At 46.8% G+C, this 22,686-nt stretch overlaps 1 protein-coding gene and 1 long non-coding RNA gene across 5 annotated transcripts in view; one reads left to right on the forward strand and one right to left on the reverse strand.

Moving 5' to 3' along the window:
• SAFB (scaffold attachment factor B) overlaps window positions 1–22,686 on the forward strand; it is a 45,775-nt gene that overhangs the window by 13,741 nt on the left and 9,348 nt on the right. For all 4 annotated transcript variants that reach the window (XM_009252634.3, XM_009252633.3, XM_009252635.3 and 1 more), the window contains 12 exon segments: window positions 4,842–4,906; window positions 4,988–5,194; window positions 8,887–8,949; window positions 11,540–11,567; window positions 12,513–13,023; window positions 13,449–13,498; window positions 14,506–14,600; window positions 16,640–16,789; window positions 16,868–16,950; window positions 17,560–17,699; window positions 17,867–17,955; window positions 20,716–20,822. In XM_009252634.3, the coding sequence (XP_009250909.1) occupies window positions 4,842–4,906; window positions 4,988–5,194; window positions 8,887–8,949; window positions 11,540–11,567; window positions 12,513–13,023; window positions 13,449–13,498; window positions 14,506–14,600; window positions 16,640–16,789; window positions 16,868–16,950; window positions 17,560–17,699; window positions 17,867–17,955; window positions 20,716–20,822 (1,588 nt within the window).
• On the reverse strand, window positions 11,917–12,833 carry LOC129051852 (uncharacterized). The gene is made up of 2 exons (XR_008516355.1): window positions 12,327–12,833; window positions 11,917–12,119 (listed from the first exon to the last, which is right to left on the reverse strand). It is a non-coding gene; the product is annotated as an uncharacterized LOC129051852 (long non-coding RNA).

The following is a 22,686-nucleotide window of genomic DNA, read 5'->3' on the forward strand; positions in this document are numbered from 1 at the left end:
TTTTTCTTTGAGACAGGATCTGACTCTGTCACCCAGGCTGAGTGCAGTGGCACAATCTCGGCTCACCGCAACCTCCGCCTCCTGGGTTCAAGTGATTTTCCTGTCTCAGCCTCCCACGTAGCTGGGATTACAGGTGCCTGACACCACACCTGGCTAATTTTTATGTTTTTAGTAGAGACACGGTCTCATCGTGTTGACCAGGCTGGTCTCAAACTCCTGACCTCAAGTGATCCACCCACTTCGGCCTCCCAAAGTGCTGGGATTATAGGTGTGAGCCACGGTGTCAGACCTTGTTTCCTTAATACTGCTTGAAACAACACTTAGCCTTAAAAAAATTGATTTTCGGCCGGGTGTGGTGGCTCACGCCTGTAATCCTAGCACTTCAGGAGGCCAAGGCGGGTGGATCACGAGGTCAGGAGATCGAGACCATCCTGGCTAACACGGTGAAACCCCATCTCTACTAAAAACACAAAAAATAAGCCAGGCGTGATGGCGGGCGCCTGTAGTCCCAGCTACTCGGGAGGCTGAGGCAGAAGAATGGTGTGAACCCGGGAGGCGGAGCTTGCAGTGAGCCAAGATCATGCCACTGCACTCCAGCCTGGGCTACAGAGCCAGACTCCATCTCAAAAAAAAAAAAAAAAATTGATTTTCAGGCTGGATGTGGTGACTCGTGCCTGTAATCCCAGCACTTTGAGAGGCCCAAGCAGGAGACTCACTTGAGAGCCTAGGAGTTCAAGACCAGCCTGGGCAACATAGTGAGACCCCACTGCTACACAAAATACAAAAATTAGCTGAGCATGGTGGCATGTGCCTGTAGTCCCAGCTACTCGGGAGACTGAGGTGGGAGGATCCCTTGAGGATCCCTTGATGCTGGGAGGCAGAGGCTGCAGTGAGCCAAGACATGCCACTGCACTCCAGCCTTGGTGACGGGGTCAGACCCTGTCTCCAAAAAAAAGAGACTGTTCTTCACATTGGGAAAGAGGCCTGGTAGGAAGTAGTTTTCCCAAAGTTGTGTGTTTGATCAGCTTTTCTCCCATGTTCTTCAAAAAGCTGAGCACCTCATTCTATAAGGAACGCTACGAAGCTGTGCTGACAGTAGCTCTAAAACACGAAACGATGCTACGTTATGCCTTGCCTTTGAGATGTGGTCTTCCAGAGTCTATTTCATGGATTTCATGCATGTGATTTTATGCTTCACATGGAAGACAGTCAAAGAGTTTAATTTGAGCACGCCTATTCTTGACACCAGAAATTTCATTTTTGCCATGCCTAATGACTTCCATTTTTGCTTCAGTTCTGTTATTTCTGTTATCATCGTTTACATTTTTCTATTCTCTACTCATTTTATCATTTGTATGAAAAAGCAAATGACTATATAAATACTGCTGTTTGGATGAAGGTGCCAGCATGCCTGCCCCTGTGAACTGTTGCAAATGTTATAAATCATCAATTAGTAAGAAAAATTGGGAGGTTGCGCAAGGGGAGTTGGGGAAATGACTTCCCTGTTCTTAGCATTGTTGGCTGACAGGAGAAATATGAACCTAAGAAGGTATGCAGCCTCTTGATGTTTTTCACATTTTTTAAAATTACTAAACTCTTTTTATTTTATTTGAGATGGAGTCTGTCTCTGTCACCCACAACAGAGTGCAGTGGCACAATCTCATCTCACTGCAACCTCTGCCTCCTGGGTTCAAGCGATTCTCCTGCCTCAACCTCCCCCCTACCCCCGAGTAGCTGGGATTACAGGCACCTGCCACCATGTCCTTCTAATTTTTGTATTTTTAGTAGAGATGGGGTTTCAGAAACATGTTGGCCAGGCTGGTCTCAAACTCCTAACCTCAGGTGACCCGCCCACCTTGACCTCCCAAAGTGCTGAGATTACAGGTGTGAGCCACCACACCCAGCCTAAAATTACTAAACTCTTGAAGAAAAACCTGGGGTTAAGCCATACCTTCCAATCGTTTTTTAGTTTCTTTTTTTTATAGTTAATCTTAGTCTTTTCTTTTTCTTTTCTTTTTTTTTTTTTTAAAGACAGTCTGTCTTGCTCTGTCACAAGTGCAGTAGTGTGTTCTCGCCTCATTGCAATCTCCACTTCTCAGGTTCAAGTGATTCTCCTGCCTCAACCTCCCAAGCTGGGATTACAGGCGCCTGCCACCACGCCTGGCTAATTTTTTTGTATTTTTAGTAGAGACGCGGTTTTGCCATGTTGGCCAGGCTGTTCTCAAACTCTTCTCTTGACCTCAGATGATCCAACCGCCTTGGCCTCCCAAAGTGGTGGGATTATAGGCATGAGCCACCACGCCCAGCAAGTATTTTCTATTTAGAAAAACATGGTAATGCCACATATCTAAAACTGGAACAAGAATAACAGATCAGTGGAAGAGAATGGAAACAAGTAATCCCAGACATAAATACAAATATAATATTGAGGAAGCCAACATTTCAAATTGGTCGGGGGCAAGTACTATTTAGTCAGTGGTGCTGGGAAATCAGTTTCCAAATGGGACAACTATTGGGAAAATAGTCTCACTTAACATGAAACTGAGAGAATAAATGTTTAAAACTTCAAAAGAACTGAATACAGGTGTATATTATTTAGCCTTCAGTATGGAGGAGGACATCCAAACATGAAGGTATAAACCACTTATATTTTAAAAACAATTAATAGCTTGGCCACATAAGAGTGAAATGGGCCGGGGAGCGGTGGCTCATGCCTGTAATCCCAGTACTTTGGGAGGCTGAGGCGGGTAGATCACCTGAGGTCAGGAGTTTGAGACCAGCGTGGCCAACATGGTGAAACCCCTTCTCTACTAAAAATACAAAAATTAACTGGGTGTAGTGGCAGGCGCCTGTAATCCCAGCTACTCAGGCGGCTGAGGCAGGAGACTCACTTGAACCCAGGAGGCAGAGGTTGCAGTGAGCTGAGATCAGGCCACTGCACTCCAGCCTGGGTGACAGAGCAAGACTCCGTCCCAAAAAAAAAAAAAAAAAAAGTGAAGTGTACTCAAAACCTGTAAACAAAATTAAAGAACTGGGAAAATATGTTTTGTACATATGATATATAAACTTCAAATGATGGGGGATAGAGCTGAAGTGTTTGTTTGTTTGTTTTGTTTTGTTTTGAGATGGAGTTTTGCTCTTGTTGCCCAGGCTGGAGTGCAACGACACGATCTCGGCTCACCACAATCTCCGCCCCCTGGGTTCAAGCGATTCTCCTGCCTCAGCCTCCCAAGTAGCTGGGATTACAGTCATGCACCACCACACCTGGCTAATTTTTTTTTTTTAAGTAGAGACAGAGTTTCTCCATGTCCGTCAGGCTAGTCCCGAAATCCTGACCTCAGGTGATCCACCTGCCTCGGCCTCCCAAGTGCTGGGATGACAGGCGTGAGCCACCGCGCCCGGCCAGAGCCGAAGTTTTTAAATAGTGGGGTGTAAATCAGAAATTTTTAGAAAAGTACAGGTGATCAACAACAAAAAGCAAATGACTCAAAGCAATTTGAGTAGTCAGGAGATAAATTCGTGTTAAAACAGTATTCCTTTTCTTACCTAGCATATTGGCAAAGATAAAGAAAAATAGCAGATTTTTAACAGAGATTCAAGAAAGATTGGCCTTTTTTTTTTTTTTTCCCTGGAGACGGAGTCTCGCTCTGTTGCCAGACTGGAGTGCAGTGGCGTGATCTTGGCTTACCGTAACTTCTGCCTCCCGGGTTCAAGCGATTCTCCTGCCTCAGCCTCCCGAGTGGCTGGGACTACAAGCGCACGAGATTGGCACTTTTTAATTCGCTGTTGATGGAAATGTATAAGTTAAAAAAAAAAAACCTTCCTCTGCAATTTTTGTTTTGTTTTGTTTTGTTTTGTTTTCGAGACAGAGTCTTGCTCTATCACCCAGGCTGGAGTGCAGCAGCACGATCTCAGCTCACTGCAACCTAAACCTCCAGAGTTCAAGCGATTCTCCTGCCTCTGCCTCCTGAGTAGCTGAGATTACTGGCAACCGCCACCACAACCAGCTAGTTTTTTGTATTTTTAATTGAGACAGGGTTTCGTCAGGTTGGCCAGGCTGGTGTCAAACTCCTGACCTCAAGTGATCCACCTGTCTCGGCGTCCCAATGTGCTGGACTTAACAGGCATAAGCCACCGTGCCCAGCCCCTCTGGAGTATCTTGATAGTATGTGGGTTTTTTGTTTTTCTTTTTTTTTTAAACCGAGTTTCGCTCTTGTGGCCCAGGCTGGAGTGCAGTGGCGCAGTCTCGGCTCAGTGCAACCTCCGCCTCCTGGGTTCAAGTGATTGTCCTGTATTTTTAGTAGAGACGGGGTTTCACCATGTTTTCCAGGCTGGTCTCAAACTCCTGACCTCAGGTGATCTGCCCGCCTCGGCCTCCCAAAGTGCTGGGATTACAGGCGTGAGCCATCGCACCCGGCCCTTCTTTTTTCTTTTTAAGCATTAAAAATGTGCATACTCGGGCATGCGCAGTTTCAGTGGGAAAACGTTCCTTAACTAAAAGGCAGCACATTTGCAACAAATACTTTTTCCCTCAAACGAGGACACTTGGGATAGGAAGAAGGGCAGAGCTGAGGACAGGTCTGATCCTGTTCAATTTTACTAAGAACCTGTTTCCTGCACTTCTACTTGCACAGCTCAGACAAGAACAGAACCTCTTCTGCTTGGGGGTGGGGCAGGGCTGTCTTGTCCGGAATGGCCTCATTCCTGGATTAGGAAGTGTCCCTAAGTAGTGAGGTGTCTCAGATGTTTATAAAGTGACCACCTGTGTAGTGCTCAGGGCATTGTTGCTTCTGTAAAGTGCGTATCATTTGATCTCATGCTGTAAATGATTCTGTCTTCAGGGCGCAAACCAGAAGAAGAGGGTGTGGAAGATAACGGGCTGGAGGAAAACTCTGGGGATGGACAGGTATGTGCAGCCTTGCGAGTGAGTAGCGTGGTGGATGGACCAGTGGCGGTCACATGATGGTTTGGTCTGGTTGTGTCACAGGAGGATGTTGAGACCAGTTTGGAGAACTTGCAGGACATCGACATCATGGATATCAGTGTGTTGGATGAAGCAGAAATTGATAATGGAAGCGTTGCAGATTGTGTCGAAGACGATGATGCTGATAACCTTCAGGAGTCCCTGTCGGATAGTAGAGAGCTAGTCGAGGGGGAAATGAAAGAGCTTCCGGAGCAGCTTCAGGAACATGCTGTAGGTAACCGGCAATGTCTCTAGAATGTGCCCTGAATGTATCAGTTCCACAATTAAAATAGGTGATCAGTTTCATATTGGGAAGTAAGTTGTTCTGTAATGCCAGTTCAGTAGAATAAGGGTCAGTTGGTTCAGATGATTCTGAACCAGTTTGTTTTGTTGAAAGGTGATGTCTTATAACATTCACACGTACCTGCCATCCATTTGCGACATACAGTATGAGACATTTTGAGGACAACCATTCAGACCCTTCCTGTTGCAGGACTTGATCTGTGGTGTTATGGCCTAGGTACCTTGAAAGCATTGAACTAGGAAGAGGTTAGAAGTTGGTGTTTTCCTGTTAGGAAGCAATTGTTGAACTGGGTGCCTTGATGCACTCCTGTAATCCGGTAACTCAGAAAGCTGAGGTGGAAGGAGCAGCCCAGGAGTTCAAGGCTGTACTAAGCTATGATTGTGCAGTTGAACTCCAGCCTGGGTGGCAGAGTCTGACAGAACCCTATCTCTTGTTTAAAAAAAAAAAAAAAACAGCCAATTGATACCTATCTTAAGAGTTAACCTCAAGTATTAACCTGGATGTTGTTTTTAAACCTAAACTTTTTTCCTGTTAGAAACATATCAAATGGATAGTAAGATTATAGTGGGTAGTATTTCCTAAATACTACCTACCAGGCATTGGCATTATGCCCTTTCTTTCTTTCTTTCTTTTTTTTGAGACAGAGTTTTGCTGTTGTTGCCCAGGCTGGAGTACAGTGGCATGATCTCAGCTCACTGCAACCTCTGCCCCCTGGGTTCAAGTGATTCTCCTCCCTTGGCCTCCCGAGTGAGTAGCTGGGATTATAGGCGCCCACCACCAAGCCCGACTAATTTTCTTGTATCTTTTTTTTTTTTTTTTTGGAGACAGAGTCTGGCTCTGTCCCCCAGGCTGGAGTGCAGTGCCACCATCTCGGCTCACTGCGAGCCCCGCCTCCCGGGTTCATGCCATTCTCCTACCTCCGCCTCCTGAGTAGCTGGGACTACAGGCGTCCGCCACCACGCCCAGCTAATTTTTTTGTATTTTTAGTAGAGACGGGGTTTCACCATGTTGGCCAGGATGGTCTCGAACTCCTGACCTCGTGATCCGCCCACCTCGGCCTCCCAAAGTGCTAGGATTACAGGCTTCAGCCACCGCGCCCGGCCTCTTGTATCTTTAGTAGAGATGGTTTTCACCATGTTGGCCAGGCTGGTTTTGAACTCTTGACCTCAGGTGATCCGCCTGCCTCAGACTCCCAAAGTGCTGAGATTACAGGTGTGAACCACCGCACCCAGCATGTGCCCTTTAATTCTTTTAATAGCAGCATGAGGTGCTGTTGTCCCCATTTTCAGTTGAGGAAATTGGGAAGGCAAGAACTAAAAAATATCTCCAGATGACACACAGCTCATAACAGAATAAGAACTAAGATCAGGCTAATTCCAGAGGCCATGTACTTAACTTATATATGACGTTGTCTTGGTGCCATTAATTTGATATTAATTTCATTTACCTGGTGATTAATGTTTGTCAGACAGAAAAAGTGATGCATATGAGAAGCTGTGGGGCATCTCTGTGGGGCCCTTTCTGTATTGGCTCGTGGGGGGGCCCTGTTCTTGTCCTGGTCCTCAGGTCTTCCGCAGTGAGCGCTTCTCAAGCAGTCTTGGTGGACAGAAGCCTTATTGTATGCCAGTCAATCCGCTTCTGCATTTCTTCAGAATACTTTTGCATTTCCTCTTGGAACTGATTCCAAGTATCCTTAGAGGTAGCAGATTGTCATATTTGAATGGAGGATTTGAGTCTGAGAAGTGGCTGAGAGTTATTCTGATACAAATGGGTTGTGCAATTTTTGGTGAGTCCCATTCATCAGCTTCTAAACAGGAGTAGCAGAAACACTTGCACAGCAGCAGGAGTTACTTACCCTTCCTGAATGGCTGCATCTTCTTAAGGCTGTTTTTTTTTCCCTCCTAAGTAGAAAATAATACATTCTGTAACAAAAGCTGGAAACATCCTAAATGCCTGGAAGCAGTATAGTTTTAAGAGTTGAGGCCAGGTGCGGTGGCTTGGCTGGGCACAGTGGCTCACACCTGTAATCCCATTTACTTAGGAGGCTGAGGCAGGAGAATCACTTGAACCAGGGAGGCGGAGGTTGCAGTGAGCCAGGATTGTGCCACTGCACTCCAGCCTGGGCAGCAGAGTGAGACTCTCAAAAAAAAAAAAAAAAAAACAAGAGTTCAGAGGTAGATTCTGGAGATGGATCAATTTCTGTGTGTCCCTGGACAAACTCCTTAACCTCTGCTCCTCACTTGCAAGAGGTTTTCGGAAGATTCAATGGATGGATGTTTATTATACACTTAAAGCAGAAGTCGTCAAGTTGGCTGTCACCTGGATTTTTTTTGTTTTGTTTTGGGGTTTTTTTGTTTTTGCTTTGTTTTGCTTTTTTTCAAGACAGGGTCTCATTGTGTAAATGAAGTTTTCTGAGAACACAGCCACACCTATTGATACTGTTGTCTATGGCTGCTTTTGTGCTTTAGTGTCAGAGAGGAGTCCTGACTCATCTGTTCTGCAATTCCTGAAGAATTTACTATGCAGCTCCAACAAAGTGTTTCCCTAGCCTAGTTCAATGCCTAGCATCTAGAAAGCACCGTAGAGTTATTATGAAATGTACCACCACGAATACAGTTCTTACTGTTGTGTAACCATCAAAATGAACTAAGCACATCTGTGTGAACTCAAACAATCTCCAAAAGAGAAGTGACACTTGGGGAGGGTTCAGAATGATGTGCTGCCCCTCGTGCAGGTGTCGAAGGGGAGATGGTCTTTGGTGCTGAAACACGTGTGTAGCATATGCGATGACAGCTGCATGGCAGGAAGAAAGGAGTAGTGGAGAGTGGTTTTCAGTGAATGGGCTTTTGTACCTTTTGAATCTTTTGATCATGTGTGTGTCTTTCCTAGTGAAATATTATGATAAAAATACATGCTGGTTATAAAATATCTGAAAACGTCTCCCCCTAAGTATATCTCAAACTTCAGGGCTTTAGAGCAGACAGCCAAAATTGGTTTCAGTCACAAATAATCTGAACCCCCTTTCTTTGTTTGGAGAATCCTTTGCCTTATTGGGCAGAGCCTACTTCTTAGAATAAAAGCTATTCTTCCCCTGCAAGTAGGGCATAGGATATTGCCAGTCTCGAGCTCCTGTCCCCACCCTCATGCTGGGAGATGCTGTTCCGTTGAGGGAGGTACCTACCCCAGGGGCAGCAGGTCCCACATCATCAGCATCCAGGCTGGGTGAGCAGCGGTGGCTGAAGGCTCCACTTCAGCAGGACTCTAGCCATTGCTCCTGGAAGAACAGCCCTCACCCTGTGCTCAGATCCACTTAGAGTCTGTGCACTCATTTTCATCTCTTTTCTGCTTGACTTAGACTTTTTTTCTTTGGTTTGCATCTTAAAACCTACATAGATACCATATTAGTAGATTTCCTAGTCTGTGTGCAGGTGGACATTTACATACAACTTTTTTTCAGTTTAGCTGCAATTATACTATAATAGTGTTTTGATTTCTGCCCTGGGTTTAAAATTCTGTTGTGAATTATTTTCATAGCTGTTCACTTTTCATTGTACAGATGTACCATTATGTTACATTATTATTGGTGTGATGAACTGTATTTTCTCCATTTATTTTACAGATAGAGGACAAAGAAACTATAAACAATTTAGATACTTCATCATCTGACTTCACTATATTACAGGTAAACTGTTGTATGTCTCAGTACTTTTAGAATGAAAGGTCAGACCACAATTTCTGGAAACCATTTCAGACACCATACGCCAGTCCCAGCGAATAATCACCACAAGGGTTGTTTCCTTTGTCAGGATCGTTAGTGGGTGTTTGCTTTCTGCTTTCCTCCAAATATAATGTACGCATTGCCAGGGACTTAACTCTAGGCTTCAACGAGTGGCCTCCAAGCGCTGTGGCTTACCAGCAGTCATTAGAGACATGTTTTGTGGCATTCTTAATTTCATTGCTTGTTGGGGGAAGGCAGCCTGTCTCATCTACTCTGGGTGGCATCCCCTGCAGAAAGATGATTTGATGAGACAGCAAGAGGGCATGACTGCCTGGGAAAGATGAATAGGGCCCAGATGGGGATTGAGGGTTGACAGAGCCCTGTTGGGGAAGGTGGGGTCTCAGGGGTTCTGGTCTTGTCTTTGGGAAGTTTTTTTTGTTTTGTTTTTGTTTTTGTTTTTTCTGAAATCACCCAGATTTCGTTTAATGACTGTGTCATCCTACCTGTTTCATTGGCATCTCTGTAAATATTAAATCTTAGATGAGAACAGATGAGTTGAGAATTTCCAGGTATGATTTTTATATTTGTGGGTCTTGAGTTTCCTTTTTTTTTTCCAGCCTACATAGATATAAATTGTTAGAACACACTTACCTAGGTAGCTGTCTAATTCTTAGGAGAACTTTTTGTGGAGAAATGAAGATAGAGCCAGCTTTTGCCCGGCCTTTTTCTTCCCCCCGTCTTCTTTTTAAATGTCATCTATGCTATTGTAATTAGAAATCACCTTTCGGAAAAGATCTCCATTTGCTTCTGCCAAGCAAGGGCAAGGGAGATACTGGAAAGCCAGAGCTCCAGCCTTGAGGAGGGCACAAATCTCAAGAAAACGTGGTGAAACCCAGTTCGCTTTTAGAGCTGCCGTCTCTCCACCTGCGAATTGACACAGCCATTCCCGACTCAGAAAGGAGAGGAGGAGCCAGATCTTGTCACTTTCCCCTGGGTCTTTCTTGGTCACAGTCGGCCATGTTAAAATGGGAAACCTACAGTCTCTCCTAAACAAATAGGAATGTATTTGCTTCTCTTTAGAGAAAATGAGGAAGAATTATTCTGCCAACATTGATGATTGGTTTCAGTCATATGGTCTGAATTCCCAGCATGGGGTAGGGTACGTGGGGAAAAAACTGATTAAAAATAAGTGAAACCATGAGGAAAGTGTACAGTTTCATAGAGCATCCTGGAATGGCAGGGCAGTTCCCAGGGGAAGTTATAATTCAGTCACACCTGCTTATTGGGTATATGTGAATCCCCTGTGATGTGTCAGGTGAGGCATTAACTACCAGCATTACATAGATAGAAGGAAGGGTGGTCCCCATGCTCGTGGGGCCTGGCCTGATGGTTAACAGTGCAGACTCACACTCATACACGGCGTTTGCTCAGAGCCTGTCTCTGCTTCCCACCTGCTGTGTGTCCTTGGGCAAGTTACTCAGTCTGTCTGGTCACAGTCTGTTACTCTGTAAAAAGAAGGGTGCTACCATTAGGACCGACCTCCTGCGACTGATGACGAGTCTGTGTGTATGTAAGGTGCTTACATTTGTGCCTGGAACCTAGTCAGTGCCCATCAGTTGACTGGAATTCCAAAGGAGTGAACCTTGTGTGCACAGGAAACATAAAAAGGCTGGGGGATCACATCATGTGGGAAAAGCTCCTTTGCTTAGTGGGGCACAGCTGGAGTTGGGTTAGAGGGAAATAGGGAAAGCCTTCCTGAAAGGAGATGCCACTGAGCTGGATACTGAGGGATGTGGATGACTTGGCTGGACGGGGCAGGGGAGGGCTGGGCCTGTCAGGGAGGGAGATGGCATAGGGATCCATTGGCTGAAGGCTGAAGGCCACAGAGGGACATGAGCTTACGGTGGACACGATGCAGAGAGATGGGATGGAGATAATACAACCAGATGCCACAATAGGCAAGGATGGCACCAGCCTGAGTGGACAGGGCTTCCTGGGAAGAGTCTGAATGACTTCTAGAACTGGCCTGGTGGGGACATTGATTGGAAAAGGAGATGAAGGAGGGAGGGTATTTACAAAGGTATTCATGCTGGCACCACCATGCCAAGTAAGAGCAGGAGTCATACCACCTGGGCCCATATTCCCTCAGTCTTTTGAATATCAGAAAGTTATCGTAGCTTCATTGAGTGAAAAAGTGACTGTTAATGTGCCATGCATTCCTCTAGATGCTAACAGTAGAAAAATGAAAACACTACTCTCCTTGAATTTGAGAGTTCAATCTAGAGGGTCAGGCATCCTTATGATGAGTGCCTCACCATGAAGTGAGACCAGTTCCAGGCCCCTGTTGGGGGAACTGAATGGAGGGTGGGCTGAGTGAAGTGGATGCCACTCTTATGGAGCCATTCCTAGAACAAGCAGGTTCTCCACCTCTTGCGTTTGTGAGTTTCCCGCCCTGGATTTTTAAAATTCCCTCTTTAGTTATTCTGGGTTTTCATTTGAATAAACTATAGGTGTCATTCACCTGGCACAGTCTTATTTACGTTTTTTCTTGCAGGAAATTGAAGAGCCATCCCTGGAGCCAGGTACTGTTAAATGAAAAACTTACCAGCGGGGGTTTGGAACCATTCTAGTTTTCCACCTTCTCTAATTTGAATTCTTTGATTTTTAAAAGTTACCTTACTATAGTATACATTGTTCTAAAGGTTTACAATCCAAAACCTACCAGGATCATAGAGATTGGAAACCCAGCCATATCACCAGATCTGTGAAAGTGGCTCACTTCTTATTTTACAAAATGTATTGGTGAGATGAAAGTATCTCATGCTTTTTTGAATATCAACAGCATTGAATCATACATAGAGAAAGAGTTCTAGATGCCTCTCTTGAGAGCTAATACCTCTGCACCCACAAAACAGATCTTGTGATATTGGGCAGTAGCTTAATTTTGTGGTTTTTAATTGAGGCAGCTCAGGTAGTGGTAGGGAGATACATTTTAAAACATAAATTTGAGACATAACTGGATTCCAGAAGAGGAAAGAGTGTCTTCATGAGAATTCCAAACACTGTTCACTTTCTGGACTGCAAATATCTCAGAGCACGGATGGAAGAGATTCTGGTTTTCATGTTGGACTGTTCTGTTAAAAGAAATTCAAAGAAATTTGGAAATTGAGCTGTTCAGTGAATGGTGATACGTTCAGTTAAGCAACTTGGACTTTGGAAGCTAAATTTGGAAGAGTCATATCTAAACGACGACAGAATGAAGACTGTCAAGAATCAGCCAGAAGGTTTTGGGGGTTAAATCTCTGGGATGCTTTTCTCTTCCGTGTAGCGTAGAGGCTTACCTAGAGGCGGTCGCAGCGCAGGTAGTGTAACCAGTATAACTTTGTGTACCCGCGGGTTTTCCAATCTCTGTGTAGCTAGCAGTTCTCTTCGTGTTAGTGTGGCAACCGTGCCAGTTCCACATTTGTGATTGCTTTATTTCCCTGGTAATTAAACCTTGTGCCATTCTATTCCTGTTAAATCCGTAGAAAATGAGAAAATACTCGACATTTTGGGGGAAACTTGTAAATCTGAGCCAGTAAAAGAAGAAAGTTCCGAGCTGGAGCAGCCATTTGCACAGGACACAAGTAGCGTGGGGCCAGACAGAAAGCTTGCGGAGGAAGAGGACCTATTTGACAGCGCCCATCCGGAAGAGGGTGATTTAGATTTGGCCAGCGAGTCAACAGCACACGCTCAGTCGAGCAAGGCAGACAGCCTGTTAGCGGTAGTGAAAAGGGAGCCCGCGGAGCAGCCAGGCGATGGCGAGAGGACGGACTGTGAGCCTGTAGGGCTAGAGCCGGCAGTTGAGCAGAGTAGTGCGGCCTCCGAGCTCGCGGAGGCCTCTAGCGAGGAGCTCGCGGAAGCACCCACGGAAGCCCCAAGCCCAGAAGCCAGAGATAGCAAAGAAGACGGGAGGAAGTTTGATTTTGACGCTTGTAATGAAGTCCCTCCGGCTCCTAAAGAGTCCTCAACCAGTGAGGGCGCTGATCAGAAAATGAGGTTTGTTTTTTCTCAGTTTTAGACCAGACGCTATCTCCTTTTCATTGGTCATTTAATGACACACATAAGCTGTTTTTTTCTGCAATTGGCCAGCCAGACTGACGAAATTGTAGTTGTGCTTCTAAAGAATGTTTCGTTTCTCTTTGTGTATTTTACACTGATTACATAATCTTTTTTCTTTTCTCAACCTACCATGGTTGTGTTCTTTAATTCTTCCTAATTACCTTTAGCCCAGCAGAATTAATTAACTCCTGTGGGTCTGAAATCTTATGGTTAGGTCAGATTTTCAATACAAGTTTGTCGGGGTATCATTTTTTCAGAACTAAATTTCGGGTAGGTATGCAACCTCAGCACGAATTTTATGGTTTTGAGTTTGTTTCCTCCATGCTGCTTCCTTGTGGAGTGACATTGTCTTTTGTCTCTAGTTCTCCCGAAGATGACTCGGATACAAAAAGGCTTTCCAAAGAGGAAAAGGGTAGGTCACCTCGGCGACACCAGTCTGTCCCTTGGAGCATGTATGGCCTGGGCAGTGGCGGGTATTTGATTCTGGTTCATCGCGTGCTATGCTCCTTACACAGGAGACTCCTGAGACTTTTGTGCAGTCTTTCTCCTTCTCTGCTGTTACCTCTACAGGTTCTGGGTTGTAGGAAGCATACCAGGTCCTAAGAGTTAACAGGCTGATTTGGTGCAGATCCTTGTGTTGGGAGCACATTCATCCTGTAACGCTTCATTAAATGCATTAACTGAGAAATAATTTTACCTTACCAAATTCCTTCTTTAATCAGTGTTCTAAAGGAGTAAAAACATGGGATAGATACAGAGCTATAGGTGGAAAGAGAAACGGTGCATTGTTGACACCAGGGTTGGCTGTTTTGCTACATGGTCGCTGCACACTGCACTTCCTCCAGTAATTAAGCGATCGCTAACTTTTTTTGAGATGGAGTCTTGTTCTGTTGCCCAGGCTGGAGTGCAGTGGCGTGATCTCAGCTCACTGCAACCTCCGACTCCTGGGTTCAAGAGATTCTCCCGCCTCAGCCTCCCGAGTAGCTGGAATTATAGGCGCCCGCCACCACACCTGGCTGATTTTTTGTATTTTTAGTAGACACGGGGCTTCACCATGTTGGCCAGGCTGGTCTCGAACTCTTGACCTCGTGATTCGCCCACCTCAGCCTCCCAAAGTGCTGGGATTACAGGCATGAGCCACCACACCCGGCCCGCGATTGCTAACTTTCTTAGGAAACCTCACATTGTCCCAATAGGCCCACTCAGTATTGTGATGGGCCCTGTGGTAGTGCTGCTGGGCCTGGTGTTGCACTGGGGGGTCTTGGTGAGGACAGTGGTCAGGCCCACAGCCCCATTTGGCTTTTAGTGCTGCCACTGCCTCAGGAAAAGTGGGAACCATGTCTGGTTTGGAAAGGTTGTCTGTAAGACTTGAGATCTTGTGGGTATTTGGGTTTTTACTAGAATTTTCTTTTGAAATAGGTCGCAGCAGTTGTGGTAGAAATTTCTGGGTTAGTGGACTCTCTTCTACAACCAGAGCTACAGATTTGAAGAATCTTTTCAGCAAATATGGGAAGGTAAGTGCCAGAGCTTTTCTGGAGAAGATACTTTGAAACCAGCATTGTGTGACCTTTACATGCAGATCTTCTCCCCTCAGTGAGTTCTTTGAGAGATACCAGGAGCTTACACTTGCTAATGGCTGGGGAGGGTCTGCCCCTCCACAGGTAGAGGTGAGAGTGGTGTGGAAGCTTCCAGAGCCCACATCACCGCTGTATTTCCCCCCCTTCTCTGCAAGCTTGCCCCCTTCCCTGGGATGGCTCGTGGATCCATTTCTGTGTCCTCAGGACGTCGCACTCAGGCTGGGCTGCCAGGGTTGGCTGGTGGGGGTGCTGGTCAGCATGTCTGGGAGGCAGCAGTGTTCTTAGAACAGCGTTCGTGATGCTGGAACTCAGAACTCAGAACAGGGACCCTGGAGTCTGATGATAGGGGTCCTCACCACGGGTGTCTTGCGTCCATTGAACCTCACCTCAGCAGCTGGGGGCTCTCAAAGTTGCTGCCTCAGTTCACCACTGGGGGCAGTTCTAGCCGCCTCTTGTCTGCAGCACCTGCCTTTCCTGAGCCCGTGAAGGTGGGGCTGATGGCACCAGCCCCCTACCTGCAGTTCCCAGCGCAACTGCCTGGCCCTCCTCCCTGTGCTTTCTCACTCCCCTCCTCCCTGGTGTTTCCCAGACTCGCCTCCCAAACAGCCTCCTGCATCCAGGGCTCCTCGTCTCTCTCAGAGTCAGTTTCGGGGACCGCCAAAGGAAGGAGTCCAATCCTTTGTGTTACACAGTGAGGGTTCAACACATTGCAATATAGAAAACCAAGTGTTTTCCCTGATACTGACTTCGAAGAACTTAAAAGAGGGTAAAACAGGCTGGGCGTGGTGGCTCATGCCTGTAATTCTAGCACTTTGGGAGGCCGAGGTGGGTGGCTCACGAGGTCAGGAGTTTGAGACCAGCTTGGCCAGTATGGTGAAACCTGTCTCTGCTAAAAGTACAAAAATTAGCCGGGCGTGGTGGCGCATGCCTGTAATCCCAGCTACTTGGGACGCTGAGGCAGAATAACAACTTGAACCCAGGAGGTGGAGGTTGCAGTGACCCAAGACCGTGCCACTGCACTCCAGCCTGGGACAGAGCAAGACTCCATCTCAAAAAAAGGAAAAAAAAAAAAAAAAAAGGATAAAACTAATTCTGTCATTATTACGGACATAACTAACGGCTTCTTGGGCCTCAGTGATAAAAGGTGTGTGGCTGGCAACACCTGTGCCAAGTCTCCCCTACTAGAACCCCTTTCCTGACTCCCCCAGCGGGTGGGTGTGCTCAGTAGGGAAGTGTTGCCCTGGAGACTGTAGTGTCTTGAGCGCAGCAGGCCTGATTTGGGTTAATTAGAGGACCGGGCCTTTCTGGGAATGTCCTCTGGGACTAGAATTCCATGTGGCATGATGAGCGTGATTACCAGCCTCGGCCACTGGCTGCTGCGGGGCTTTTCCTGAGCCGTGGTGTCTTCTGCCGTCAAAGGGCGACCCTTACTGCATCCTGCTGGAGTTGAGAGAACCAAGTAGACTGGAAAGAACTTGTCTACAGTAACTGAAACACGTCACTGAGTTTTGTTACAGTCGATAGGGCAGATCTGAGTTCCAGAGCGCGGCTTACAGACCTTTCCTTGCATCAGTCTGTGCCGTTTTTGGTTTTGTTTTTTTTTGTTTTTGTTTTTGTTTTTTGCCCACATCACTTCGTAATTTACCACCTACGTAGCATGACTGTATATTTGGAATCATTTCTTCACAAGTTTTAGACCATATTAAAGGAACACTGGCAGAACCTTGTTTGATTTCCCTTTTGTCTGTTCCCCTACACTGCCCTCCTGGCCCCCTTGAGGAACTAGATGAGCGATTAGAACTGGCCAGAGGTCCTTGGAGGAACAACAGTGAAACAGAAGCATTAGTAGCATTGTCCTCCCCAGTCTAACATTTGTCAGACCCCTGATGAGCAGACTTCCCTGTGGGGTGTTCATATCCCCATGCCCCGCTCAGTGGGCTTCATGTCTGAGTCATATTTGCTTGCTTTCCTTTGAGGTGGTGGGCGCCAAGGTTGTGACAAATGCCCGGAGTCCTGGAGCTCGCTGTTACGGTTTTGTCACGATGTCCACAGCAGAAGAGGCCACAAAATGCATTAACCACCTGCACAAGACGGAGCTCCACGGAAAGATGATCTCTGTGGAGAAAGTGAGTGGCCGTTTTCTTCCCAGGATATAGTCCACGTTAGGAAATGAGGTAATACTCGCACTTGATTCTCTTTTTCAGGCCAAAAATGAACCTGTGGGAAAGAAAACCTCTGACAAAAGAGACAGTGACGGGAAAAAGGAGAAGTCGAGCAACAGTGACAGGTACCCCTCCTCCCTGGCTAAACTAAAGGGGCAGGGCGTTTTTTGTTGTTGTTGTTTTGTTTTTGAGGGAGTCTCGCTCTGTCGCCCAGACTGAAGTGCAGTGGTGTGATCTCAAGCGCTTCTCCTGCCTCAGCCTCCTGAGTATCTGGGAGTAAGGTGTGCACCACCACACCCGGCTAATTTTTGTATTTTCAGTGGAGATGGGGTTTCACCATATTGGCCAGGCTGGTCTTGAACTCCTGACCTTGTGATCCGCCTGCCTTGGCCTCCCAAAGTGCTGGGATTACAGGCGTAAGCCACCGTGCCTGGCCGGGGCAGGGTGTTTTAAACAGAATCTCACTCTGTTGCCCAGGCTGGTGTGCAGTGGCAAGATCTCTGCTCATTGAACCTCCACCTCCCTGGCTCAACCAATTCTCGTGCCTCAGCCTCCCGATTTGCTGGGATTATAGCCATGCCCATTTGTGGTTTTAGTAGAGATGGGGTTTCGCCATGTTGGCCAGGCTGGTCTTGAATTCCTGGTCTCATGTGATCTGCCCGCCTCATCCCCGCAAAGTGGTGGGAATACAGGCATGAGCCACCACGCCCAGCCAACACGTCTGTTTTTTATAGATCTGCAAACCTTAAGAGGGATGATAAATGTGACAGAAAAGACGATGCTAAGAAGGGTGACGACGGAAGTGGAGAAAAGAGTAAGGACCAAGATGATCAGAAACCTGGCCCCTCAGAGCGATCTCGAGCCACAAAGTCAGGTGGGCAGCTGATGAGCCCAGGAGATTCTGTCTTGTTTCTGTGCCTGGTGGGGTTTGTTAGTTTGCTGTCATTAGCTGGCAACGGAAACTGGATTCATGTTGCAGAGGGTTTTTCTCATCTGGGTATTCATGGTTTTCCACTTACACTTTCCCCGTCTTTTCTGTAGGAAGTCGAGGGACTGAACGGACTGTAGTAATGGATAAATCCAAAGGGGTGCCTGTGATTAGTGTAAAAACATCCGGGTCCAAAGAGAGAGTGAGTATTAATTTTCTAACGAGGGTATTTTGCTTTTCTTTTCAGTTTGTATTTCTGTGTGCGTCTTAGGGAATTACTAAGCTTCATTTGAAAAAAGCTTTTGTCTGCTGTTTCGAAAATGTAGAAATCTCAAACTTTTTTTTTTGAGACAGGTTCTCACTCTGTTGCCCAGACTAGAGTGCAGTGGTGCGATCTTGGTTCACTCCAACCTCCGCCTCCCAGGCTTAAGCGATTCTCCTGCCTTAGCCTCCCGAGTAGCTGGGATTACAGGCGCCCGCCATTATCTTTTTAGTAGAAAGAGGGTTCACCATGTTGGCCAGGCTGGCCTCGAACTCCTCACCTCAGGTGATCCGCCCGCCTCGGCCTCCCAAAAGTGCTGGGATTACAGGCATGAGCCACTGCGCCTGGCCTCAAATTATTTTAAGAAATGCAGAAAGCTTTCCTTTATCCTTACTTTTGCTCTGATAACTGTTAACTTATTTTCTAAAGCTAACTTTAAAATTTACATATGGGAGTGTTGGCTTTTCCCTGAGTTGGTGTGTGGCGGTCCGCGTTCCCTGTCTACCCTGAAAGTGTCAGCACCTCCCCATGATGTATTCCTACACCCAGCAGTGTGGAGCATGCCATGGTGACCTGGTCCGTCTTGCCAGCCTCCCTCTAGCCTGCTCTCCACCTTGACCCCTTCCTGTACTCTTGTCTTCTTGCTGGGCTGCAGTGTGAACTGGGCATGGTGGCTCATGCCTGTAATACCAGCAGTTTGGTAGGCTGAGCTGGGAGGATACTTGAGCCCAGGAGTTGGAGACCACTTTGGGCAACATAGTAAGACCCCATCTTCACAAGAAATTTAAAAATTAGGCAGGCTCGATGGTATGCATCTGTGGTCCCAGCTACTCAGAAGGCTGAGGTGGGAGAATGCCACTTAAACCTGGGAGGTCAAGGCTGCCATGAGCCACGTTCATTGCACTGCACTCTAGCCTGGGAGAGGAGCAAGACCCCATCTCAAAAAAAAAAAAACACCCATTATTTGCATGGTCTGTGCACACTGAGCCACCCTTACTGGTTAACTGTCAACTGGGGACACTCTGAGAGCCAACTTTCCAGTTGCCAGCCAAGGACCAATGTTGCCAGCAGCCCCTCCTTAAGGAAGCAGAGGGACCTTGGACCTGCCTGGTCAACCCTGAGCTGCACGGAGGAGGAACCATTTCACTTGGTGAATGGAGCGGATTGCTTAGGAGCTTTCAGTCTCTGTGTGCCAGTATTATAATATGTCATAGACTTTTACCCTTGTTCTATAAAACACCTTTGCAAAATGGAAAAAGGAAAGTGTGGGTTCTAGGGATAAGATGAGTAGGTCTCTTAAAAATGTCGTCGGCACAAATAAGGTACTTGTCAAGTGTACCAGAAGTGCTTCATTTGGGAACTCATTGTGTGTTTAATTATGAAGGAAAAAGGAAAATTAAGAAATTTATTTTTGAAGCAAAAGACATAAAAAAGTGGTGTTTTGATCTTATATGAAGTTTTTGGGGGCAATACTCATTTCCATTTTTTTCTCTATTAAATGTACTGTTAGATCATATTTTAGCATTAAATGTTGATGAAATTCTGTGTCTTTCAATTATGATAAGCAAGATGTAAGGCTTGTTTGGATTAAACAGCTCATTATCTGTTTTTCACTGAAAGTTATTCATCACGTAGGACCTCCACATCTGATGGTTAGGCATGGATATATATACCTGATTCTTCCTGTTCCCCTATCACACCTACTTTAACTTTTTTCATTTTTTTATTTTATTACTTATTTTTTATTTTTTATTATTATTTTTTAGACAGTCTCACTCTGTGGCCCAGGCTGGAATACAGTGGCACAATCTCAGCTCACTGCAGCCTCCACCTCCCGGGGGTTTTTAAGTGATTCTCCTGTCTCACCCTCTTGAGTAGCTGGGATTACAGGCACCTGCCTCTATGCCCGGCTAATTTTTGTACTTCTAGTAGAGACAGGATTTCACCATGTTGGTCAGGCTGGTCTCAAACTCCTGACTTGAAGTGATCCACCTGCCCCGCCCGGCCTCCCAAAGTGGTAGGATTATAGGCGTGAGCCACTGCGCCAGCAATTTTTTTTTTTTTTTTTAAGTCAGAGTATTGCTCTGTCGCCCAGACTGGAGTGTAGTGGCGTGTCCTCAGTTCACTGCAACCTCCGCCTCCCAGGTTCAAGGGATCCTCCCACCTCAGCCTCCAGAGTAGCTGAGATTACAAGCATGCGCCACCATGCCCAGCTAATTTTTATTTCTTATTTATTTATTTATTTTTTGAGACAGAGTCTCACTCAGTCACTCAGGCTGGAGTCAAGTGGCACGATCTCGGCTCACTACAAGCTCCGCCTCCCGGGTTCACGCCATTCTCCTGCTTCAGCCTCCCAAGTAGCTGGGACTACAGGCTCCCACCAGTACACCTGGCTAATTTTTTTGTATTTTTAGTAGAGACGGGGTTTCACCGTGTTAGCCAGGATGGTCTCAATCTCCTGACCTCGTGATCTGCCCGTTGCAGCCTCCCAAAGTGTTGGGATTACAGGCGTGAGCCATGGCGCCCGGCAATTTTTATATTTTTAGTAGAGTCAAGGTTTCACCATGTTAGCCAGGCTGGTCTCAAATTCTCAATCTCAAGTGATCCACCCGCCTTGAACTTTGAAAGTGCTTGGATTACAGGCATAAGCCTCCGTGCCCGGCCTCTGCTTTAACTTTTTAATGTTCTTTGGTGAACTAGGCTTCCAAAAGCCAGGATCGCAAATCAGCCAGCAGAGAGAAGCGGTCTGTTGTGTCCTTTGATAAGGTCAAGGAGCCTCGGAAGTCGAGAGACTCAGAGTCTCATAGGTGAGTAGGGATCCAGGAACGGTTTGGTGTTTTTCCTAGAATGGTGGTCATGACTGTTCTGGAAGGACGTTTGCAGAGTTCCCTGGGGTGGGATAGAGCTGTGAACCTTTTTGCTCCTTCAGCTTTCAGTTCATAGACTTGTTATGTTTTAACTTTCATCCTACAGCTCTTTTCTTTTCTTTTCTTTTTGGAGACAGTCTTGCTGTGTCGCGCCTAGGCTGGAGAGTGCAGTGGTGTGACCTCGGCTCATTGCAACCTCCGCCTCCAAGCAATTCTCCAGCCTCAGCCTCCTGAGTAGCTGGGACTATAGGCGTGCGCCACCACACCTGGCTAATTTTTGTATTTTTAGTAGAGACGGGGTTTCACCATGTTGGCTAGGCTGGTCTGAAACTCCTGACCTCAGGTGATCCACCTGCCTTAGCCTCCGAAAGTGCCGGGATTACAGACATGAGCCACTGCGCCCGGCCTACCTACAGCTCTTTTCAAATAAGTCTCTTCCCAAAGATTGTAGAAGGTAACAAAGGCAGGGAGATGGAATGCCTTCCAGCGTCAGTAGTGCTCGTCAACAAAAAAATACCAAATTTGCTCCAGAAGGTGTGAAAGCGTGAAAAGAGACAGTGAGGTAGACCCAGCGAGGGCACTGAGAGGGCTTCCTTTTTTTTGAGATGGAGTCTGTGTCACCCAGGGTGGAGTGCAGTGGCATGATCTCAGCTCACCGCAGCCTCCACCTCCCCTGTTCAAGCAGTTCTCCTGCCTCAGCCTCCCGAGTAGCTGGGACTACAGGCGCAAGCCACCACACCCGGCTCATTTTTGTATTTTTAGTAGAGATGGGGTTTGGCCATGTTGCCCAGGCTGGTTTCGAACTCCTGACCTCAAGTGATCTGCCTGCCTCAGCCTCCCAAAGTGCAGGGATGACAGGCGTGAGCCACTGCTCCAGGACCAACAGGGCCTCATTCTTAAATAAGTCAAGAAAGAACTAAACACAAACGTTATTGGCGAATTACAGCTAATTTATCTTTTCTATGAAGAAATACTTTGCTAACTTTAGTTTTAAAAGTAAGGACCCCCTGGGCGCAGTGTCTCACATCTCAGCACTTTGGGAGGCGGAGGCTGGCGGATCACCTGAGGTCAGGAGTTCGAGACCAGCCTGACGAACATAGTGAAACGCAGTCTCTACTAAAAATACAAAATAAGCTGGGCGTGTAGGCCAGGCGCGGTGGCTCAAGCCTGTAATCCCAGCACTTTGGGAGGCCGACCAAGGCGGGCGGATCACGAGGTCAGGAGATCGAGACCATCCTGGCTAACACAGTGAAACCCCGTCTCTACTAAAAATACAAAAAATTAACTGGGTGTGGTGGCGGGCGCCTGTAGTCCTAGCTACTCAGGAGGCTGAGGCAGGAGAATGGCGTGAACCCGGGAGGCGGAGCTTGCAGTGAACCAAGATCGCGCCACTGCACTCCAGCCTGGGCGACAGAGCAAGACTCCGTCTCAAAAAAAAAAGGGAGGGGCGGGGGGCCGGGCACGGTGGTGAGCCTGTAATCCCAGCACTTTGGGAGGCCGAGGTGGGCAGATCACAAGGTCAGGAGTTCAAGACCAGCCTGGCCAACGTGGTGAAACCCCATCTCTACCAAAAATACAAAAATTAGCTGGGTATGGTGGTGCGTGCCTGTAATGCCAGCTACTTGGGAGGCTGAGGCAGGAGAACCACTTGAACCCAGGAGACGGAGGTTGCAGTGAGCCGAGATTGCACCACTGCACTCCAACCTGGGCGACAGAGCAAGACTCCGTCTCGGAAAAAAAAAAAAAAAAAATTAGCTGAGCGTGGTAGTGCATGTCTGTAATCCCATATACTTGGGAGGCTGAG

This window comes from Pongo abelii, chromosome 20 (genome assembly GCF_028885655.2).
Source record: "Pongo abelii isolate AG06213 chromosome 20, NHGRI_mPonAbe1-v2.0_pri, whole genome shotgun sequence".
NCBI lineage: Eukaryota > Metazoa > Chordata > Mammalia > Primates > Hominidae > Pongo > Pongo abelii.